At 49.2% G+C, this 24352-nt stretch overlaps 1 protein-coding gene across 3 annotated transcripts in view; it reads left to right on the top strand.

The window, feature by feature from the left end:
• The window catches only part of LOC119457830 (homeobox protein Meis1), a 343572-nt gene that overhangs the window by 115706 nt on the left and 203514 nt on the right, over positions 1-24352 (top strand). For 2 of the 3 annotated variants that reach the window (XM_037719582.2, XM_037719581.2), the window contains exons 7-8: positions 3323-3442; positions 16979-17092. In XM_037719582.2, the coding sequence (XP_037575510.1) occupies positions 3323-3442; positions 16979-17092 (234 nt within the window). The remainder of the gene's footprint in view (positions 1-3322; positions 3443-16978; positions 17093-24352) is intronic. The other variant, XM_037719584.2, reaches the window with a different exon arrangement.

Here is a 24352-nt window from a genome sequence, read left to right as displayed (position 1 = left end):
CTACGCAATGCTCCACTGGAGCATGTGGGGTAATATGAATAAATAAATTTTCTAAGACAGGACGAATACGCTAAACGAACAGCTACGGTTTTCACATTGTGGCGACCGTCATCGGTCACTCACTCACTCACTCTCACACTCACTCACTCTCACTCACTCACTCACTCACTCACTCACTCACTCACTCACTCGCTCACTCACTCACTCACTCACTCACTCACTCACTCACTCCTCACTCACTCACCACTCACTCACTCACTCACTCACTCATCACTCACTCACTCACTCACTCACTCACTCACTCTCACACTCACTCACTCTCAACTCACTCACTCACTCACTCACTCACTCACTCACTCACACTCACTCACCACTCACTCACTAATACTTCCCAAGATACTCCGGAAAACTCCCTTGCTCCAGAGCTGAGATTAGCATTCTTCACAGTCATGTGATACAATCTTGATAATCTTTCGACACAAATTCAACTTCCAGAAAGGCATGCCCGGCTCAAGGCATTGCATTGAAGACTGCAGTTTATGAAATTCATTTTTAAAGTATTGGTGTCTTTCTTTCTTCTTTTTTTTCGGACAGTATTATTTATTACTGCAGCAAATAAGAGAGAGGGAGAGAAAAGCGTGTAGAAGCCGATACTCACATATTATGTGAAACTCGCTTATTTCTTCCACTTTTGCTGTTCTCTTCACTTCGCGATAGTGAAGCGCATATAAATAGAAAATGAGCGGAATAACCGATTTAGGACAAAAAGGTGAATAAAAACGATATATATATATCTTTCTATTTATTTCTTGGAGGAGAGATTGCATGGCGCTGTTTAATATATCCCAGGCTCTGTGAGTCTGCTTTATACATAATGGAACGGCGCTGAATTTTTTAGACAGCTCCTCCGGTGAGGGGGCCCTCTTCGGGAAAATAAAAAAGATGACAGTCTTTTCCACGCGCTATCGCTTTCTTTTTTTTTTTTCCTCTTTCTTTTTTTCTTTTTTTTTCTTCTGGACGAAATAAAAACATACACGACGGAAAAAGAATATGAATCTGGCAAGGATGAAAAATGGGTTTCACCGTTCGTTCCTATGCACCCACCCCTCCCCCACCCCCTCCCTTACTTTAGTGCTGAATGCTTTAATGGAAATATATTCCTTCTTCCCCTCCCCCCCCCCCCCCCCACCCCCCCTACTGGCATCGTCTTCGTCGATTATATTTTGCGCGGCGTGTTTTCTGGTGCGATTATATATATGTTTTTGCGGAGCGTTCCCTGGCGCGGTCCCGTGATCCAGATACTGAGTTTGGTTCTCGGAACTCCTCCCCGGCTCAGGAGCCGGAGTCGTGTAGCATTTATGGGTACGTTGAACCACGAGGCGTCTTCTACGTCTTCAGCGGTCTGTGGAGGCTTCCGAGTCTATTCCTTAGCCAGGCGTGAAGTTTACATGCTGTGTCTATTACGATAAGTATACTGCGAGCGTATTGCAATACCGTCATATAAGTTCAGACACGAACAATTCTGAAACAACTCCGGCGCCTTGTTCCGCTTGCAGGTTCACCTTTAATTACATAGGAGTGCGACGTTTAATTACATAACACGCACGCACGTACGCACAAACACGCAAACACCACCACAAACAAACACGCATACACAAACAAACACAAACACTTGCATGCGTGATTGTCCCGCAATGAATATATGCGCTTACGGTGTATATAACTTTCCCGTGCAATGTATAATATCTTCAGATATTACGCATGCCACGTGCATATGCAACCCCGATGACATCGCCTATACTATGCACTACGCAAAATACAAGTACGCGCATGTTCTCGTTCGGTGATTGCTTCAGACATGTAACGTACATACGTAATGACTAGCAATAGGTATTCATAGCCTCGCTGCTCACGTATTTATGTACCCAGTGTACATTACACGTTGTACACGTATTGTTTCTATTGCGCAGGTGGTCATACTTCTCTTCTGCTTTGTGTTCTTGCGCAGTAATAACCGCGTTAAGAATCGACCGGCATTGCAGCCTGAGGGCGTGCACGAAGCGTTATGTACCGACAAAATACGAGTAGCTTAAAATATCGAATCATCGTAAACAAATCCCCCGTGAAACTCCGCTCTGCTTTCAACGTCGGCCCTTCGCAAATCTAATTTAAGGTTGCACTTTGCAATCGCGTACCCTGCGGCGAAGTGTTTTTTTGAAAAAACGCTGCCCGGCGTCCTGCATATAACCGGCCCGCCCGACTCCATTAAATTTAGGCTCTCTCCCTGAGCAATTACGACCGGCCGGCCTGCTGGGGAACAAAAACGCGGCTGCTATAGCGTTGCTCTTGTAACGAAACTAATGTTGCTAGTGGAGTGGCTCTTTGCGGAGGTAATTCAATTTCGTGTTTTTGTTGCTGGGCTGAAATCAACCCCGATGACATCGCCGAAAATGAGCTTGGACGTCCTCCGTGCGTTGTTTTCAGCACGTGCGTGCTCAACGTCGTGCACGTTTAAAGGAAACGTCAGTGTGCATTTACGGCGGTAGGGGGGGGGGGGGGGGGGGCGTGGCATCCCGCAGCGTCGACGATGTACATGTGGCCGCGAGTCTGTGTACACGACGTCCAATGGATCCTGGAGGAACGGTCCACCTGCGCCGTTTCCAATTAGCGAGTCTTTTAGTTTTTTTTTTAGTATATGTGGTGTGTATGTGTCTCCGTTTGAGGTGAACGTCATTCAGCTTGAATTACGGCCTGTCTCGGAACTGTAATAGGGGGATGCTGAGTTACACGGTTCAGCTGTACGTTTAATTATAGTATGAACGCATGCTGGGAGTGCTTTATATATAATAAGCCTGATAGTGTATTCCAGCATTCTTCGCAGGCGCTTCTATAGCTGCTGCTTTTCTGGTTATATGGTTCTTTTCCTTTTCTATCTCTACAAGCAGGCATATTTGTAAATGGGTTATGAATGACGTCTCGTATGTATGCTTTTCAGAGCTATGAATATATAGCTATCTGGAACTCGCATGTCGTGTGGATTATGCTTTTTTGGCATGCTACAACTCCTACTATGCTGTGTTCACCCAACGCTGCGCGCCGTGTTTGTTAATTTCCCGATGCACAGTTCCTGTCGAACGGCATTTTAACTTTCTTCTTCTTTTTCTTCTTTTTTTGACTGCCCTTGGCAGAAGCGGGTGATGTTGAAATCGGATCGTAACCATGGCGATGACTACGTTACCTGTGTTGTGCTCGACCTCGTTTCGTGCTTCCGTCTTCTTCGCAAGGGCTTCATGCGTTTCGTGTCGCATTTCTTCTCGTGCAGGGATACGGCATGGAGGACATCGAACCTGGCCCCGGAGACGACAGTGTCGTCGACGGTCACAGTCCGTTCCGACGCGCAGTCGGCGGCGGTGCGTGGCAGTTCCCCAAGTTCAGCAACTCGGTCAGTCTCACTGCCTCGTTGTTCACTATATATATATATATATATATATATATATATATATATATATATATATATATATACTACTTAAAGATGCATGTTTATCGAAAACAAAAGGAGATACTTTTCGAATTTCATTGCTTCTCTCGCTTTCTTTCTGCCAATGTGCGCTGCAGTCAAACTGTGGCTATGGAAAGCTGCATGCACTACTTATGAAATCGTCTCTTTGGCACCACTGTATAGCGTCAAGGCGACAGTGGGAGCTGGAGCAATTTTCGGAGGCCAACTCCAGAGCGAAACTCCACTTCTCTCTCTGCCAATCTCGGCTATAGATCGTCATCTACACGCATGCTCGATCGCTCATAACGTCACGCCTAACATTTCCTTCTTCGCGCCATTAATTTCATTCTGTTCACGCATATCCTCGAATCCACGTGGTTTCTCCGTATATGCAGTCGTTGCGGTCTCGTCCGATCCTTCAGTGTCGCCTTTCATTTCGACTTAATTGACACGTATACATATAGCACTACTCTGCGTGAGGTCCTGTTTGTACCACCACACAAGAAGTGCGCGTAAGAGAGAGAAAAAAAAGTAGCAGTTTCGACATGTACTATACGTATTACACATCGTTCCCCCGCGAATACCAGCAAATCTGGCACAGCAGTGGCGCATTGTGTCGAAGCCATCGCAACAAACGCTACGTCTGAGAGGGAGGCCGCCGAGCCATGCCCGAAACCCCCTTCGCGCCATCCCGCAGTGCATGGGTTTGGTAATTAGACGAACTAGACGCGTCGGCTACCGGTCGCGCCAGTTGCAAAACAAGGGGCCTTCGTTAGTTCCTAATCACTTCGGGGTGCCCCCCCCCCCCCCTGCCGTTTCCTTTACCCTCGCCAAAAAATCCTCTTAGCAAGCAAGCCACTTTGCTACACCCCAGCATCCGTATAGTTCCACCTCCGCGGTACTTCGAGCGATGTTTGTTTTCTCAAGCCCCGAAAAAACGTCGGCCAAGTGCGGCCCCAGGCTCCACGACGCCGAACGGAACGGACGCCTCGTAACAAACAAAGGCGGCCAAACTCACTTCCGCGTATTGCGGACATCGCTTGCGCGTTACGGCAGCAGCAGCAGCAGCAGCTGCTGCTGCTGCTGCTGCTGCTGCTGTGCGGTGCTTGTTCCCGGCTGACTCGTCCGAGGTTTTCCCGCTTTATGCGTTTTTGGATTATCATTCACCAGTGCGCGCATTGGTTCTGGCAGTCTTATAAAGACGCACCGAAGAGAAACACACAGTTAAGCTGTTGAAGCCGACTATTGAAACGCGCTATTGAAACCAACTCCCTGCAAAATCTCCTCTCCCTCCTCCTTTTCCTTCTTTCCGAGCTCATTCGCTGTTTCCAACCCTAACTTGCAGACGTTCAGCTTTGAAGCAGGTATACAGAGCGTCCAATCAGGCTGCTAGTATAGTGGCTTTGCTGTGCCTCGCGACCGCTCGGTTTTGTCACCGCTTGGCGCCGTTCTTTCCTTTTCGTTTCTGGTTTTATTTGTTTTTTATTATTTGCCTGACGGCTGCGCCAGCGGCTTTGCTCGACGCCGCTTCCTCAGTGGGCTTGCATGTGTGAGTGACAGGCGTGTCGAGGGGTAAACAAAGGCTTTTCTTGTCCACATCCCCCCTATCTCAAGACCGGTGTTTGCTGCACCGTGAAAAGGGGATGCAAGTGGTGTTAAGGGGGGGGGGGGGGGGGAATTCTTTCGCGCGAGGCGGCGCATCCTAAACTTGCGCAAGGATTGCCGCGTGACTGCGCTCCCTGGCGCGCACGTTTGCCGAAAACAATGCTCGCTTCCCCCGCTCGAGGACACCTCTTTGTTCGTCTTGTTAATGGAATTAGCCTCGGAAAAAAAGCACTGGCGTGGTTTGGAAAGGTATAAGCAAACGCCATGTTGACGGGCAGATGTCGGTCCTGTGTTTCTATGTTGCCGGGATTTACTCTTGCGTTAATTAGACTGGGAGATGAGAATCAAATTTTCTCTTGTCGGAACGTGGAAGACGACAATGTAGGGGGGGGGGGGGGGAGGCGCTATCATCATTCAGCAGTTCAGAGCGGAGAGAGATAGATTTGATAACAGGGAAAAGCTGAGAGGTTGGGCCTGAAGCATTGTTTCCTATCCAAGTTGCTCAGAGTGGGGTCAAATGGAAATTGTTTGAAAAGGAAATTAAAAGCATGACCGCTCTGACCATTAGCGAGTAAAACATACTGTACATGAGCAAAAAGAAATAAAATGGAAGCTCCTCTTACAGTCGCGCATCAAGTTCACTGTCACTCAGGAAATGGACAATGGTCTTTCATGGGCGGACGATCGGAGCACTTCAGCCATGCTAAGATGTGCTTTCAGGGTTCTCTGAAACCGTGTTGTTCTTCCAATGGTTTCACAGCCAAAAACGCGTGGTCTTTGTTTGCATGAAGCATGTGCTTAGCCAATTCCACCACTGCGTGCAAGAAAGGGTCTCGTCTTTTCAGCCAGTCGCGGCCACAAAATGGAGGCCATATATTTAGGAACGCCCCTAGTTGCTCTCTATTTGCGCACAAATCGCGTGCGCATCTTTCCCTGTAGCGGCGGAGGTGGTCGTGTCATTGTATGCCCTACTTGACCCAACATTATAGTTATGTTGGATAACGATGGCCTAGTACCGACTTCTTTCTATTCGTGCAAGAGTAAGTGCACGTGTCCCTAAGTGCACGAATAAATAAGTCCAGTGTAGGCCCAGTATGAGCCATCATTAGGCCAACATTGGCCCTTATAATGTCCACTCTGACACTGTGCACGAATCGAACGCTCCTGCTAGCCACATGGCTAGCTATGTGATTCTATAGGCCCAACGTGAGGGCGTATTGGCGTTGCATCGGTCAATGTCGGTCTAGTATGGCTACATCCTTTCGTGACGTACACGTGATCCCCCTAGCGGTGCATGCAGCCGCGTCAATGTTGTCCCTGCATGCGCCGACATTGGCACTTCGGTCGAATAACGTTCGCCCCCTGCATAGGATCTATAACGGCACTAGTTTCCTGTGCTATTCGGGGGCCCACTTTTGACCTTGACGTCAACGCTTTGGCTCTCTTTCCTCCGGGGTGTGCGCGCGTCCCCCTCGAATTCCTCCTGGGTTATACGTCGTATACATGCCACGAGTATATCGTCAGCCGCCACCTCCTCTCCCGCCTCTTGTTTCACCCTATACAACAGCTCTCTCGCCTTTCTGGCTTCGAAACTGTGCGTGCGTGTGTGGCTGTGTAGTGTAGCAGTTCTTCGGGGCGTCGGCCGGAAATGGCACCCGCTCGCGCGACACCGGAAGCCGAAACCGAGGGAACTACTTCCGGTCCTCCACGACGCTCCCTTTATGTCGTGTTCTATCTCCTCTGTCTTTGTTTTATATATATTTCTTTTATTTCTTCACACGCCTCTTCATCTTTCCCAAGGGATTCCGGAGGTTAAAGGTGACCTACTGGCCTATTTTTCTCTTCGCTCTCTCACTATCTCTTGCCCACTTTTTATTTATCTCCCGCTCTCTCTCTCTCTCTTCTCACCTCCGACGGCGCCCCGAATGCAATACTAAGGTGCAGGCAACGCGCGATTGAAGATCGTAGCAGCTACACCGTACGTTGTAAAAGTAATTGTAGCACTAGTAGTTCCATTTTTTTATTTTGTTTGGCGGAGTAACTGCTTGTAGACTGTACTGAGCTACATCTTGAAAGGTTCTTGTACTGTTCAACAGGGTATCTACTTTCACTCCGAGTCGGTACAAGCATAATGAAGTCGCAGGGGTGCATACTTTGCTTGTACAAAGTGGCAGAGCGGTGGGCTCTGTTCGCTGGATAGCGGTGGGTTCTATTCGCACCGAGCACACATAGGGGGTGTACAAGGACCCTGAAAAATGTGAGTCCGTTGTCCTTGCTTTATTGACGATGTATAACTATTGAAAAAGAAGAAGAAAAGGACATCGGGAATGTATTTTACCTGTTCCTTTGCATCATCTGGGGAAACTCCTTATTTTGTGAATTCTGCGATGACTGCGAGGGTTCACTTCACATAACCATTTTAGACATGCAACAATTTAAAATTGTGGGGAAGCCGTCGCCATATTTTTGCGAATATTTCCAATGTCATTGTAAATATCTATCTATCTATCTATCTATCTATCTATCTATCTATCTATCTATCTATCTATCTATCTATCTATCTATCTATCTATCTATCTATCTATCTATCTATTATCTATCTATCTATCTATCTATCTATCTATGCCAGGAAGTCATTAACCTTACTCTTCTTAACAAAGCAGTTAGTCAGTCAATAAATGTATCATGCAATAATAAGTGTAATAATGATAATGTAATGATAATAAATGTATTGTATCAGGGACGAATGCAACCTTCAGATCCTTAATCAAGCGCACCGCAGTCCGCCAGAAAGTTTCTAAGTGGCAAAGTCACTCTCGATGGATGTTGATCACGCTGTCGTCCACTCACATCTCAAATCCGCCACTTGGAGGCTTTGCCCTTTCCGTGACCTGGCAGGTTTGAGTAATGTCTCAGGCGAAAGGGCGCGGCACAACGGGGAGCTTTCGTCGGTTGACGAGTCCTGTATGCCTCAAAGAAAGAAAGGAACAGCTTTTTTTCCCGGATGGTAAGGAAACAGTATGTTGCGAAGATCTCGGCTCGACCTTTGATTGTGACACCCCAGAAGCGAGCTTCTCTGTTCTTGACAATAGGGACAGAGGTTTCGATTCCTGGAATGGCAGCGGGTAGTCATCAAACTTGTACAAGAGACCGGGCAAAAAAATTAAGCTGCAGTTGTAAGTTACCCTTCTGCAAAAAAAAAAAAAAAAAAAATGGCGCCTTATACCGGGGGGGGTGATAACTTGGCAAGCTAGTAAATGACAAAAATAAAGAAAAAAGTGATATCTAAAGGCAAACCTGACGTTTTGCAGGAACTCGACGTGATGTCATCAATTTTTGACAGCCTCTGCTCATGTCTCGGATCTTATGGATATTGTTTATCAATAAGGAAAAGGGCTACACGATATTTTAAGAGAACCCAAGAATCAACTTAGGCATAAGTTTCGACAACTTTTCGCGCTTCGTGATGGCGCAAGTACGAAGAAATCACTTTAAAATCTGTGACGTCACAATGTCGCGCTGATGCTGAAGTTGCGGAGTGACATTCAGAAAGACAGCGAGATTTGGCATTTCCCCCTGTTTGTAAAGAAACTTCAATTCACCAAGTGAGTGAGAGTTAACTTTTTTTTTTAGCGAATACTTCGCTCTATGCTTACTTGCTCCGTAATCTCCCTCTAAGGTAACGAGAATCGCGTATTGAAGTAACGCAGTTCAATGCTAAATGCCGATTTCCGAGATGCGCTGGTGTGGACCCTAAATAATCCAAGAGAAAACGAAGAATACGTTACTCGGGAGCTGCTTCAGATATTAGGTTCACTACGTGGTTTATAAAGACAGTGAAGTAATAGCAAACAAACTTTAAGGAGGTCACTGGAGCAGCTGGTTTTCAAAACGAGCGTCTGCAACATAATCTAGAAGTAAATATGGTAGTATATTCGGACTAGTTTCTTGAGATACGATTACAACATACTTGGAAAACGTATTTGGGTTATAAAAGCGAATTCTTACACTTGTGTGCAGTTGTGGTGTACCGAGTTAAAACTTCGAGAACTATAGTGGGAGATACGTTAAAGGTTAACGCTATCTGTTAAGAGTGTAAGGTGGAAATTCGGGATTATTGGTTACAAATTATTGAGTGGTAGACCTGTAGAGCGTTGCGGATGAGTATAAAAAAGGAGCGACATAACGTGCTAGGTCTACTGCTCGTGCTGTTATAAGATCGGTGAGGTGTTCTTTCAAGACTATATTCACTCCTCTTGCTCAAATACTTTGTTTTACTAAGGAGGAAATGAAGTCCAAAGCTGCCCTTACTGAATTTCTCACGCAAACCATAGCTCCGCTGCGTTGCTATGTCGTCTCTTATTTTCAAATTATTTTGCCGTGTGTCAGGCGGGGTCTTGTACTTTTTTTTTCCTGTGGCATTTTTTTACTTACTGGGTTCAATCTCAGTTGTTTAAAACGCAGTAAGGTCCCTGTTTATCGATTAGTAGTTAGCTGATGGCGAGCAGACGCTGCAGAAAATCATGACGTCACCGCGTGAGCCAGTGCGGAAACTTGAGGGGGGCGCCACTTGTCTTCCGTTCGTTCGTGCTTTCTTTTTGTCTGTTCACGCCTTCGCTCCGCGTAATAGTTATAATATTTTCTAGCATTCGTTAAGTATAATTTGCCAATACACATAATCCAGCATGAGTTAACATGTCTTTCTAATGTTCCTTGAAGACACGCAGTCTCTCGAGTAACGTACATACGCCTAGCACTGAACTGTAAAGACCGGTAGGCATCGCGTGTTGATGATCGCGTCATTATGCTCTCGGTCGATTGATGGGAAGAAGGGGAATGGCCGAGTAAGCGACGAAAGAGGCCGCACGATCAGTTTGGGGCCGTGAAACGCGGATATAAATCTCTCTCGCGGAGGCGTAAAAACGCCACCGCGGCGTATATATTTAGTATGCAAGCGCGTATATATAGCTATCTATATGAATCCCTAACGAGCGGCGGTGCGGTTTGCCAATGTGTGTCCGGCAGCAAGGTTGTTCCGAACGCGCACACACACGCACGCACACACACCCATACTTGCTCGAATCGCGCAAGCGACATTTTACGACCTCTTATTAGTGTATCATAGCACGAGGAGGCGCCACAAACAATTGCGCGCCGGAGGCGCTCGCAGCATATACCGAGGAACGGTTCGGCCTCCGGAAAGCTGTAACTTTCTCGCTGGCTATAGTGAACGCGGGGGAGTTTTTATGGACATCACGACTGGACGCTCCTAAAGAGACGCGCACGCGTGAAAAAAAGCGTGCTTACGCTTCGGCGAGTGTGCGTCTGTGTGGTTGCTCGTTTATGAAGTGGCCGTTCCGGCTCGCCGGCCATTGTTTAGCCAGTTTTGACGAACGCGTGAGTGAAAGGGCCCGGGCTTGGAGCTCGCTTCTCATCCGGCGGCACGCTACGTAAATCACAATGGTCCACTTGTAGTCATCTTGTAGCCGTCTTACATAGCCCCACTTATAGCCGTCCTTTTCTACTTCTTCTTCCTCCTCCTCCTTCTATAGTCGTAAGCGCGTGGCAGCTCCCACGAGGCACGTGCTTGCGTAAGCTTTTTCATTCGGGTTCGCTAGCCTCCCTCTGCGTCTATCTTGGCTGGCAAACGGTCGTATATCATTACCGACGGCCCGCGCGCTTTCGACGCCGCCCGCAGTCGACAATTAAAGTCAGTCTTTTTTTTTTTCCTTCGCTCCGGCCGTTTTGATTGCTTCCGCTCATCAGACGGCGGCGGTCCGTCTTGCCGATTAGCTTCGCGCTCTCTGTCACGAGCTTAAACCTCGCTATCGTGCTTCTAGCCGCGTATGGGCGAGCCCATTTCGACAGCTTCTTGTCGGGCTTTATAATTGTCACAATTTTCTTCAACGCGGACGTATAGTGTTAAAAGAGGTTGCTGGTAGCCTGGTGACATGAGTTGTTGGTGAGGCGCTGCTCATTTTAGAACGTTAGGCATTTTCTTCGCTAATTAGACTTGGCGAAGGTGTCTCCGGACTGCAGTTTTTTATTTATGACATTATTTTTTTTCACTATGGCTGAGCATTCTCCGACCTTTCATATTGATGACTATCGAATCGCTGCCACGGTGGCCGCATTTCGATGGGGGCGAAATGCAGAAAATACCCGTGTACTTAGATTTAAGTGCACGTTAAAGAACCCCGGGTGGTCCAAGTTAATCCGGAGTCCCCACTATATGGCGTGCGTCATAATCAGATAGTGGTTTTGGCACGTAAACCACCATAATTAAATTGAGGACTACGAATACTTTCACATAGCGCTATGTAGTTTAACGATTTTGGTCAATTACAAATCAAACGATTCGATACGAGCGAATCGAATGTCAAAATTGGCAAATAGAAAAATTTGTGTCACTATACTACTCTAAAAAAAAAAAAACCCGGGTGGTTCGAAATAAACAGGTTTTCAGTAGGTTCTATGACGTTGCCACAGCCGAAGCAGCCCATATCCTTCTTTGCGATTGACCGACAGATCTGACGGTGTTTTGAGGCACGCGTGTTTTTCACACTGCACAATCCGGGTGTTTTCGCTTCACCACTCGGCTTTGAAAGAGAGGGGGAAGAGGAGGGTGGGAGGGAGGGAAAGGAGCTTTCGAGCAAGTTGGATCGCGTAAATACATCTCTGCAGTTTGTTGCTAAGCAAAGGGCCAAGAGCTCGTGAGGCTTTCTCGTCTGCACGCGTGGACTTTTGAAACCACCACCTTGACTTATTCGCTCTCTCTCTCTCTCTCGTACCATAGTAGACATCCCTCTCTCTCCTTCTCCCCATTAGCCGTCACGTGGCCGCTCCATCTTCTTCGCTCCTTGGCGCGACACGAAGCAAATACGCCCGCGCATGCGTCACGCGGAAGGTTTCTTCTCGGGGGTTTGACAGTGACGAGAGCACGCGGCGCCCTAGAGTCTAGATACTCACTGCCGGCGGGCCAAATAGCGCTAGCTGCTCGAGGGGGCGGAAAGCAATTACGCCGAATGAGGACCCTCTCGGCACATCTTGCGTAAGTCTATTAAAAGACTCGCGGGGCCCGCAGAGAAGCAAGGGGCAAGCCATATTGCGCTACGCCGAGGCTTCTCTTATATGTATAGCTATAAGCGGAGCCGCCTCTTCCAAGTCCGCCGATCCGCGGGCCTCTCTCGCTAAGCCGCGTATAGCAGCAAGCCTGCAGTGGCGGTCGCGGAATTTTGGCTTCCCTGAATTAGCAGTTCGGCCAATGTGGGAAACCAACCAAACGTTTACGCTCTTTTTCTTCGTACCATAAAGTTCGGCTTAACCGGGTTCGTCTTAACGGGAGTTCGCTGTATACATCCCTGGTCGAGGTGTCGCACGGTATATGCCACGCTTGAGATTGATTGCCTCAAAATTCTTCATTAAGCGTGGGGAAACTTTGTCACGCGTTTCTTGCTTTGCTTAAGCAGGTGTCGACTCCATAATTACGGTACGAAGCTTCAATTCCTCGAGAGCACCGGGTATGAGCTGTTTGAATGAAGTTGTTGCAGCTGTGTGTAGTACAGCAAACCAATTACGAATTATTACTATACTAATTAAGCTTTAACTCAAGAACACCTCATTCTCTTTTTTTTGAACAAATGCACTCGCCGTGGTCAGAAATAAAGATGAACAGTTGTTTTTTTTTTTTCTCTCAAGATTTTCATGATGTGGAACTGCGCTTTCACATTACCGAGATATACATGCCGTTCATATAGCGAAACGAAGTGTCTGCAAGAAGGCCAGAACGGTCTGTAAAATGCCTATCTGAATTCGTTTGTAAAGGGTGCGACGGCTCGAGGTTGTGATCTTTTGTAATGAGAGACCCGATGTTTAGTGCGAAGAGGGAGCGAGTCGAGAAATGTATGGTGGCTGGTGGGACACGTGCGTGGCGTACCGAGAGGAACAGTGAAAACGTTCCATTGTTTTGACGCTGGAGCGAGTCTGCCTGCCTAGAGAGAGAAAAGAACGCCGTGCGACGAATAAATTGGCCTTTCCGAGACTGGCCGAGACAGCGAGTACCACGCGGCTAATCTTTTCGAGATGAGGAGCTTAATGAGCCGCCAAGATTGTCCTTTTCGCCCGCCCCGAAAAACGCGTCCTTAAGGTTGTCACTTCGCGCCTGAGGTGACTTTATTTCGTTTTCCGGCCCTCGCTTTCACTTCTGCTGTTGCGAGTCTTACCCACTGGAAGTGAGGGCAATGTAGCAGGGGTGACGCCAACGTTGGCCGAATGTTAGGTCGTCGGCGCGCAGTATATGCCTGATACTGGCCCACCATTGGCCACACGCTGGCACGGCCTACCGTGCTCAGTCTGGATACTAGTCGGCGAAGGTCATTGGTCCTGTGTGGGCACTCGTAGCTTGCTTTAATGTTGTCCGGTGTTTCCGTGAAGCCAGTGTGTGTAATTGAGGTTACTCGCGGTCCCACGGAATGTCTCGTTCTAGACTATACTTTCGAATTCTCAGCCGGCTCATGGCTAGCACGCGTTCGCAACAATCTGGCCCGCTGTGTATCATCAGCGGGCTTGCGAGGCAATACGCAACGTCTGTTCAATAATGGGGTCATGGCGGCAATTCATCGATCTACGACAACCAAGCTTTGCGAATGGTGGAGTGATAATGGAAGTGCGATTATCAGGAGTTCTGAAGCAGTACATTTTCTTTCCCATTCAATAAGCACTGTAGGGCGTGGTCATGCGTCGATGAATGACAATATTGGCCTGTCCAATCACTCGCTATGACAATGTCGGTAGTTCATCGGCATAGGCTGGAAGTATACTGTCACTGTCGATTGCACTGGACTTACCTTTCTTTCTGTGTAGATTTCCATGCATACAATCGCAGCGTACGCGGAAGCACACCACATACTGGCTCATATGCTTGTGCGGGGAACATTTGTTTGGCTCTTTATTTTTTATATTTACCTTTATACGGCCACTCACCTATTCCTAAGCAGGATTTCCAACTTCTCGTTTTCCTCGTTAACCTAATCAAACCTCGGCAAGTGAGGCTGCCACTACATGCCAGCATTGCGAGCGTTCCTCTTATTCAATTCTTTACGCACTTGATCGCATCGAGAACCACACGGATGCAGCAAGTTACACGTGTTACGTCATCGAAAGTACGGGCTTAATTATTAACACTTCGCTGCTTCGTTCCCTGTCGACCACGGGTCATCCTTATTTATTCCGCGTCCGCCGGGGCCATTCGCATAACACTGGCAGCCTGCAGAACGCGTTACGACACGGCGCCTGGCCTATACTGTTTACGTATTCAAGCATTTACGCGTGTATTGCAAAACACGCGCGCGCCTGCGTCACCACTCTTATATACCCAACGATATCGGTTAGGACAAACACAGGTCTCGTCTGTTTTCGCGCACGGCGTGTCGCGAACAGACGGCATCAGTCTCTGTCTAGTACGCGCATCGCGTTGCGAAAGTTCACGCATATAACCGGCCCTCTTCCACCTTTATACTTTCTCTCACCAACTCCTTGTGGTGTGGCGAAAGGATAGAATGGGGTTCGTCTCAGGTAATTAGTATATGTAACCAGAGCCGGCTGTATGGTGCTCTCAAGAAAGGAAGAAGCACGTTCGTCCAGTGTGAGCTATACTAATTCATCCGTTAAGTTTTTTTTTTTTTTTTTTTCACCGTTCATGTCGGCGTCGCGCTTAGGGTGATTAGGTGACTGACAACGGAAGGAGTCCTTGTAGTTCTCGTTCCTGGATGACTGATGATAATGCTCGCATCCTTGTGTTGTATGACCCCCCCTGTACAATATAATGCTCCTCGCCTTCAATAATTTCTTCAAAATTGACTCAGAAGCGATTATGTTAAGACAGTCATCCTGGATATAAGGTCGGATGCATTCGAAACTGTATATGACAGTGTTTTAAGTGCAGCTTTGATGTCGGCTTTCGGCAAAATTGACACCAATTTTTAAATCTATAGACCGTTTTGTCATCATCGACGTCGCAAAAGCGCCCGCTTTGACTGATGACGAGGTTACGTGAAAAGTTACGATGCCTAGCATCAACGTGCGAACCTACTACACGACGTAACATGTTACATCATCGTCATTGAGCAACGAAAAGCGGTTTCTAAGGCAACGGACTGGAGGAGGCGGCTACTTTGTTCACGTACATGGGGCAGCCTTCCGCATATAACTGATAAAATATGAAAAAAAAGTCTGCCCCCCCCCCCCCCCCCCCGTTTGTATAGGAGTAGGGTAGTAGATTTCAATGAAGAGAAAAGAGGAGAGGTCGGCCTGGAGAACGTGTCTCTAGCCTCCTACTCCTCACTGGAGTAACGGGAAGTGGGGGATACAGGGATATGTAGGTGGCAGGTGATCGCTATGATACAATGAGCGACTGTATACATGCTGTCCAATACGCGGATGTGTGCTCTAGACACAATACATGCAGCGGTAATCTTGTCCACCTCAAAACGTTGTCACGCAAACACATCTCATACTCTTCACATGTCCTAGAGACGACCGTCTAAGCCAGTCGCACGCAGAAAGTTCAAGAGTGATATTATGGTGCGTCGGTTGGGCATGGGTGGCAATAACAATCGGTTTGAAAAGCAATTACAACCTTAATTCTGTCTTCGGGTACGAGGAATGCTGCAGCTTTCGGCGCCGTTGCGTCAAGCTTTAGCGAGGCGGATATATATGCACGGCGCGAAACGCACGCCACATAAAGAAGCATGCACGCCCGCCACGGGCTCGTGACAGGGATCGTCTCACGGTCACACGTACGACCGCAGCTCGCGTCGCTCCCATTCCGCTCTCCCCCTCGACGTTTCGAATGCCCATTGACATTTCCAGGAGGGTGATTGCCCAATCGGCGTGTAAACAGGATTACGCGATCCCCTCCACCTCCCTGCCGACGAGTGTCCTGGCTCCTGCACACACACCACCCTCCCTTATATGGCTTCCTTTCCCTTGTCGCCTTTCTTCCTGACTCCTTTTCCCTTTTCCTGTTTTGCTTGATACCTCCGATCTCTCCCGCCTCTGTTAGAACATGCCGGGAGCGGTGCTTGTCGCGTGGTTATTAGTGTTCGGTTGGTAGCTGCGAGTGTTAGTGTATTGAAGTCAGGACTCGATGTATGTACGTATAGTATATTAGAGCGCTTCTATGTCATAGTGTTCGGTGCACCGATTGCAAATAGCGTTATTTATTTGATTCTTTAATTGGTACAAGCAACCTACATCGCCCGTACAGGGCATTGTTGTTGGGGGGAGTTATTATACAAAGGGGTACAAGGCATAATTTCACGTAGGTCATACACACAAAGGCATCACATTTATCGACATAATTATAAGCACTGCGGAACACGCCAGTTAAGTATCAGGCGTACGGAGCGTAATTCACAAGAGGAAAGAGAAACGAACAGCACAAAAGCAAAAGTAGTCAGATTAGGCGTAGAAGAAAATATAGTCATAAAGCACAGAGGGTCGGTAATGAGGAACAATTTTTATAAGTGCTTAGAATTTGAACGGCCGCAGAAGCCCGGAGAACAGCGGATAAGGCGTGGGGTCAACGACATTGGCGACATCTTGGAACGCCGTGCCAGACCAAGGCGCGAAGCAGTCTTGAAGAAGGAGACATAATACGTGATTAAATATAGAGATGTTGAATATGAATTAACGGTGGTGGTGAAGACTTCTTTATTTAGACAGGAATGGCCTCGATGCCTGTGTAACGGGAAGGGGCAAAGGTATCGCGCTTGTTGCATCAAATCCGGGAGTCTAAGTTCACTTCGCGGATGATAGGTGCGGAGCGTGTGATATGACGGACCATTTAGCCCCTGCTCCCCTTTCTTTTTTCAGTACAACGGGTGTACACAGTTACCAAGTGTACACGAATACACATTGGCGCATGACAAGCAGCATTGCCAGAAAATCCTAAGAGACGCGATACATACTTCGTCGCTGTCCAAACAGGTGAGAGAACGTTCTCCTATAGTTCCTGCCTCCGCCGTTCCATCGGTGAGCGAAACCCACTCACTGCGATTCTGCAGGAGCCGCGCTTCGAGTCCGCATTTCGCACCGTGCCGATATGACATCGGCAAATCTATAACCAGCTTATATAAGCGCACTCGTGTCTTAAAGGGTTTCCCTATACCTATGACAGCCTTCCACTCGTGGCAGGCGCCGCTATCTGTGTCAATCCCGAGCTCTCCCCTTTCTTTCCCCATTCAGACCGAGTGGTCCTTCAGGGCCCTCCTCAGTAGCTCACGTGGTTACCATTGCGCATAGCGTGAGATTAGGGAAAAAAGGGTTTTGCTGGGTAAAGTGACAGAGGGAAAGAGAAACGTGGAGGGAATGCTGCCAAACTCCGACGAGTTGGGGAATAGCAAAACACGAAACCCAAAGGAAAAAAAAAAGCGATGGGATTGTGGCGGGAGGTGGCTGACGTCGCCTCCGTTTAAGGCGGTCCCGTCGAGCGGGCCACCATGCTCTCTCTCTCCCCACGCGCGAATTAAGCGTGGATTGCGCCGGATTAGACGCCGGATTAGGGCGCGCCTGTGGCAGGCAGCCATACTCCATACAGACGGAGAACTCTGTGGTCGAGTTCTGTCCCCTCTTTGACGCCTTTCTGTGTCTCTCCCTCCCCCATTCCCTTTCTGTAGCCGCCGGTATAAATCGTCCCACCCTACTCTAGTTTCCCGCCATTTCCCGCGAAGTATAGGGATTAGCGGGGAACGGCGGCGACTGGTGCGTTGAGGGCGTACGCATTCACACACTCACGCGCGCTTGCACGCGTCGTACGGCTTTACGGGGACGGAGATGTGTATCTCTTCGTTTTGGCGGCGGCGGCGGGTAATGTTGACGGATCGCTCGTGCGATCCCTGCGTTCGCCCTCGCACGCCCCCCCCCTGTACTTTCTTTCCCACCCACATGGCACGCGTTTTGTGCGCGCTCGGCGTCGACGTTTTGTGGTGGCATTAGCGGTCGTCTGTGTAAGCTCTCCGCCTCTTCTATTGTTGTTTGTCTCTTTTTTTTTTCGTTTTTTGAATAATTCTTCCGAGCTGCGAGTTTCCGGAGCCTGAATGCAAATGTGAGAAACTGGATGGTGCTCGCGACGCTAGTTGTATTTAGTGTCTAGTGAGACCGTTCTGTTCGCGGGTCCCGTTGCGGGGGTTCGGTTTCGTTTTGGGAGAGAAGCGTATGCGGTCGACGCGGACGGCTAACCTCGGCTTTGAAGCAGTCCCACGCCGGTTACGGCGCGGCGTTCGATGTACGTGAATGTGCGAAGCATCTGAAATAGGACTGTTGCAGACTTGTTGGAAACGTTTGTCGTATGCGCTTGTAGGTGTGACTGTTGTTTGATGACGCCTGGTATGTGCGACAGGTCGTATGTCGAAATGGTCGCATGGCAGGTCGTATGGCACGCAGGATCGTACCACGTGTCCTTTGCACTGCACGTCAACGGTACTTTTCAAGGCTTATTCGGAAGGCTGATAGCTAATGGAACCTGCTCTAAAAATTTGTCGGGTGTGCTCGTTGGTATCACTATTGTTGGACAACGACTGTCGGTACGACAGGTCGTACGTCGAAATCGCGCGCAGATTCCTGTCACGTGGGTTCTGCTTTACAAGTCGCTGGAGCCTTTAGGGGTTTTGTTGGATGGCGGAGGAGCCCATCTGTCCGTAGCTTTGGTTGAGGCGGTCAGCGAGGCCATGGGGGTCCCCTCAGATAAACAAGCTCACTCGCAAAGCGAAGCAGATGCGCTGGAAGCGACCCCTATAGGCGCGAGGGAAGAGCAAAGCAGCAGGGGGAACAACCGGCCAGAAAACCTTCCCGCTAATGGGAACATCAGACGCAGTTCGCCCGCACGTGCAAAGCAGAAAAGAAAAGGAACACCGCTGTGCTCTTGGCCCTCAAACGAGGCTCGTCTTCCTTTCTGAAGTCTTTTTTGCGTTGTCTCGTTTAACATTCTTTTTTCAGTTTTTTTTTCTTTTTCTTCGTGTGCGTACGGTGACGAAGACTCAGCTCGTCACCGCCAGCACTCGTCCAGACGACGTGCCGCGTCGTGTCGCGGTTTCTTCTCTTTTCCGTCTGCTCTTTTATTTCTCTTTCTCGAGGTTCCGCGAAAAAAACTTGGCTTCCTCCCTTTCTGACTCCGTTTTTTCTTACCTATATATATTCTTTACAGTAGTTATATTCTCTTTAGGTTCCGTTTAACCACCGCAAAAACCGCCACCGCTTTAGTTACTACTTCCTGTGCTGCCGTGGCCCCCTCTCTCATCTTCTGGCAGGATCTTCCTGTTTTGCTTGGTTTCGTCTGCACGTTCCTCGCGGTTGTCGTCTGTTCGAAACCCCCGCAGCAGACGAGCCGGCAGGCATGCTGGCAGGCAGGGGGGAAGACAACACGTCGTTCGTCTTTATCTCTCCTCGGTTCTGTTCTTTCTCGTGCAAGTTTTTTTACTACACCGTCCCCCACCGCCCCCGGGTGTCTCGCACGACGGCGCTGCTGCTGTGAGGAAGCTGAGAAGCAAAGGCGAAGAAAGACGACCCCCTCCTTCCCCTCTCTCGTGTCTTTCGAGACCGAACCGAAACCAACGTACCGACCCCCGGTGCGAACTTTCTAACAGAGGGAAAGGGCGGGCGGGGTTGGGGTTTGGGGGGGGGGGGGGGGTACTATAGAATATGAGGAAGGGGAAGTTGAAGGGGCTGAGGGGCGGGGTGGGGGGGGGGGGGCGCTGCAGTTCGCGTTTTTGGGGCGAGAGGACAGTGGCCCGCTCTAGCGACGGGACTGCGGCGTGGAATCTGTCTTTAGCAGCGTCGTCGTCCCTCGTCCCGAGTCGACTCCTTCTTGCATGCTTGCTTGGTTCGTCTGTCGTTCCTTCGAGTCTCACTCTGTTACATTTTTTTTCCCATTTCTGTAGCTTTTCAGAACACCTCGCGCCGAGGGAACTTGTTTCTTTCTAGTCGCTGCTGCTCTTGTGGCCCTTGCCTGTATTTTGACTGATAGTTCAGTACCTCTACCCCCCCCCCCCCCCCCCTTCCTCCAGCTTCCTCAGTCTGCGTATTCTCCCGCTAGCCTTACAACATCGTATCTTTCTTTAAGTTTCTGTCTGTCGTTAGGATTCGGTGGGTGAGACAGTGCAAAGGGGGGGAGGGGGGGGGTACGAAGCTGGTGAACCTCCCGCTGTGTGCCGGCCAAACTTTTCGCATGGTGGCGCATCGCTTGCCGTTTACCCTCATTGTTGGTCGCTTCAAAGCACTTCTTGATGCGGTAATTCTTTGTATTGAGAATTAGATTCACACAGAGAACGGCTTAGTCGAGCTACTTTATTTTTTCTTTCTTGCAGTGCTGCTCGCTCGCGAGGGTCGACATACCATATCTCTCGATTTAATTCGTTACTGAGAACAAATTTCACTTGGCCGTGTTCGAATTTTGTTTAGTCCTCGCTTCCTGCTTCGCACCAGCTTAGCAGTTCGACTAGGTCTAATCGGTTTCCTCTTTACGTTTTATCCTCCTGATCCTTCTGATCTCTCGATCGTTTCACGGACGCAACAAAGGATGCCCTTGAAACAGTCCTCAACTGGATTTTGGTTTTGCTGGCAGGCCTACCACTTATCTAGTCGACCCACAACCCTTCAGTCTCCCACACAGCCAGAATATTGTTTCGGGGAGTTATTTTCAGACCACTCGTAACCCGGCTTGGGATCCTTGGTAAGCTGTTCTCATGGAGGTTTAGTAAAACATTGCACGGGACTGTTCTGGCAAGTGAAGCACCGATAATGTGGCCACGTATGTCACGTATCTAGTTTCTTACATCGTTCGGCATCACCAAAACCCGTTCGTGCCGCGTGGCTACTATGTGATCTATACGGGCTTGCACGTGACTAAGAGCTTAATCTATAAGTGGAACTTAAGCACCATCTCAGCTCACGCGCCTCCCGTAACAGAGCCCGCGCTTGCACGTGCCTGTGTTGCCATCTGTTTTGTTTTGTTTTTGGGTCATCCACTTCCATGAATGGCAGCATTTTGAGCAGAGCAGACTCCCCTATTCCGCCCCCTTGAATCTCCCTTCGCCCCCGACCCTCGTAAGGAATGACTGAGTGCTTTTCTCACAGGAAACTGGAGAAGACAGTGAACCCCCCCTCTCCATCCTCACCCCACCACCCCCATATAGCGTCCACGTGCCTACACGCCTCTTTCCGCGGCCTCTCTTCTGCTTCCTCTCAACGTTGCCCTCATACTCCTATGGCTCGAGCCCCGCCGCTCGTGTTCGGTGTCTCCGGCGGTACGAGAGGAGGGGAGAGGGTTGGGGGGTATGGGGGGGGTCTCTCGGTTGCTGTTCACAGTGACGACCCCCCCCCCCCCCCCTCATACCCCATCCCGTTCCCGGCCGCTCGGCGAACGGACGACCCTAGAACGCACATGCTCGTCTGCTTTCCGCGTCGTCTGCTGCTGCCCTTTTGCAGATGATCTGGCTCTTCTGCTCCTCTTCTGCTCTTCTTCTGCTCTTCTACTGCTTTCCACGGCGTCGTCTGCTGCGACCCCAAGCCTGCGCCCCTCGTTCCAGACGATGCCTCCCTCTTTTGCCAGCTAACTCACCCCCTCCTTGGCGCTTCTCCTCCCCTTTCACCCCCTCGCACATTGCACCCCCCTCGTCTAAGCATTGCACATGGACCCCCGTCTCGTCTCAGCAGCCAGCAAGGGGCTGTCTCGGTGAAACGAACGTCGGCCCGGTTCTGTCGGGGACGTCAGGAAACACACCACGGACGATCGCCCCCGCCGCATCCAGTATGGCATGGTCGGAGAGAGGAAACGTCCCGTATAGGATCGTCGTCGTCGTCGTCGTCTTTGTGCCCGATTTAGCTCCTCGGCGTGCCTGCCACGTCGAAGGCGAGGCTTAGTATCGTAACGGTAACGCAGCTGCCTTTGATATCTATAGGTATGACGCAACAACAGCACTGCTGAGGAGAGATTGCCGTAAAAGATTTATCGTTTGTTTTGTGTTAGATGCGCTGGTTTGTACAGTATAAGCTTTAGTTTCGTATCTATTTCTGCTACGTCTCCTCTTTCTTTCTTTCTTGCTGCCGACAATACCTTCAAACTCGGCCAGTTTTCTGTGCTACTATGGGGCCTATAAACAAACGGGACTACTTGTAAGCAGTGAATAGATCTTTTGAGTGACGTCATGAGTGAGCCAAGCGTAACGGCATCGACGTCACGGTAAAGTTCAGCGCGACGCCTTTGCGCTGAACTACTCAACAGTCTGGCTCTCTTTATATCGGCGGAACAAAGTAACGCAGGGCTCACTCAGCGATTGCTGAAGGCGTAGACGATCCGGGAGCACCGAATGTTGATAAATATCCCTCGATACTGCGATCAACATAGGTGCGCGGGTTCACCTTGAACGAGACAGTTGCGGCGTACGCGGTCTTCTTGCCGAAGCCGCATGCGATTTTATCTCCGCTATACCCAAACCGATACAATGTTGATGTTTCCCAACGTTAGTACAAGTACCCATCTATCTTCTGGGTACCGAAACTGGGCCTGTATTCACATAAAAGCTCTTAAGCCGGGACTGTTCGTAAGAACAAATCCCAGCCAATGCTCACGCTGGACATATTAGCGAAGGAGACCAGCAGATAACGAAACACTTTGTGAATTCCGGCCTCTGGTTCGTAGAAACAAATGCAATAGTAAAGCGAGTCAGTGCATCATGACGCCATGACGTCCATTCACCTCCCGAGTGCCGAAACCGAAAGTTATAGTTCGTAGAAACAAGTATTATAGTACATCACTTTCGGCGTTCTGACGTTTGCCAGCCTTTTTGTATCCTTTGTTTAGCGGATTCATCAAATATCCCGGTGTGCTATCTCGTACTGCGCACGAACATTACACGTGATTTGTCTTCTGGGATCACGACTCAGCAGTGCTGAATCGTGCACACTTATCGTCGTTTCTTCTTATTTTCATGTTCTTCTTAGTTTTGTCTTTCTTTTTAAACGGAACCCCGGTGTAACTATACTATAGAGCTTGTCTGTGCCTGGTTCCCTGTGCCCTGTGTCAGTTTCACGCTTCAAATGTACGCATTGTATGTATACGTTCCGGGCAGCTAGCTCTTCTTCGGGAGCTCCTTCAGAAGACCGCGCAGTTTGCCCGGGCCCATGGAGCACGCTATTTCTCGCATGCTCGCTTGCACGCGACTCGATTGTAGCGTTTCACTGCGGTTTCTCGTTTCTACCGAAGAGAAAGAAAGAAAGAAAGAAAAAGAAAGGAAAAGGAAGCACGGTCACCGCCGGTCAGTGTCATCATCTCGTTGCGTCCGTTGAGCGATGGGTGCGTGCGAGCGCGTGGTCTCGTCCCGTCTGAACGCTCCGTTACATTGTGCACACACGGAGCTAGATAGACTCCGTAGAAGAAAACAGAGAGATCGTGCTCTCGCGATGGAAACGCATTACATCCGTTCTCGCTTGGTTGCCCCGGGAAACGCGATACTTCGAGAACGCTATACTACACTCTCACAGTTGCGTATTCACTTCCCCGAGACCGCGCGAGAAAGCAAGCTTTTGTGACGTGCTCGCTTGCTCCTTAAACCGTGGCGCTTACTCGATGCGGGGGATGGGCCGAGAAGCAGGCTGTTAAATGGAGAAGGGGTGTTTGTGTTTGTGTGTGTTTGGGGCCGGGGGGGGGGGGGGGGTGAGTTTAAGAACTTGAAGTAGAAAGTAAGACAAGAAAAAGTGGAAATTGTGCAAATAATACCTTGAATCCTGTGTCGGTGGTCTGCTTGGACTTGTTGGCCCTCCTGTTCCTAAGAGTTCGCGTGCGCTCGTTTCTTTTTATTACCGTGGCCTTCGGGTGAAGAAAACCTCTCTTTCGAATGAGCTCCCTCTTCCGGAAGCGGCCACTGGTTCTCGAAGGAAACGATTAAAAAATAATAACGAAGAACACGAGGCTACTACCGTGAGAATTCGAGAATGGCCAGTTTGTACGGTCGTATGGAATGGGTCGTAATTTGGGCCTTCTCGCGTAAGCAAAGAGCGCTTTATGGGGGGCGGCCGGAAGAGTGCGTGCTCTGCACTTTACGCTCTTTTTACTCCCCAGGGTTCCATTTCATTCACCTCTCTCATTCTCTCTTTCATAGCGAAGGTTTCTTTCACTCTTCTCTTCACCTTGCGTGAACGGTTGTCAGGCCGAGAAAACTGGGCTGATCTCCGAGGCCACGTAATCAGAGGTGG

Source organism: Dermacentor silvarum, chromosome 7 (assembly GCF_013339745.2).
Source record: "Dermacentor silvarum isolate Dsil-2018 chromosome 7, BIME_Dsil_1.4, whole genome shotgun sequence".
NCBI lineage: Eukaryota > Metazoa > Arthropoda > Arachnida > Ixodida > Ixodidae > Dermacentor > Dermacentor silvarum.
Note: the sequence above shows the minus strand (reverse complement) of the source record. Positions and strands in the feature narration are given on the sequence as shown.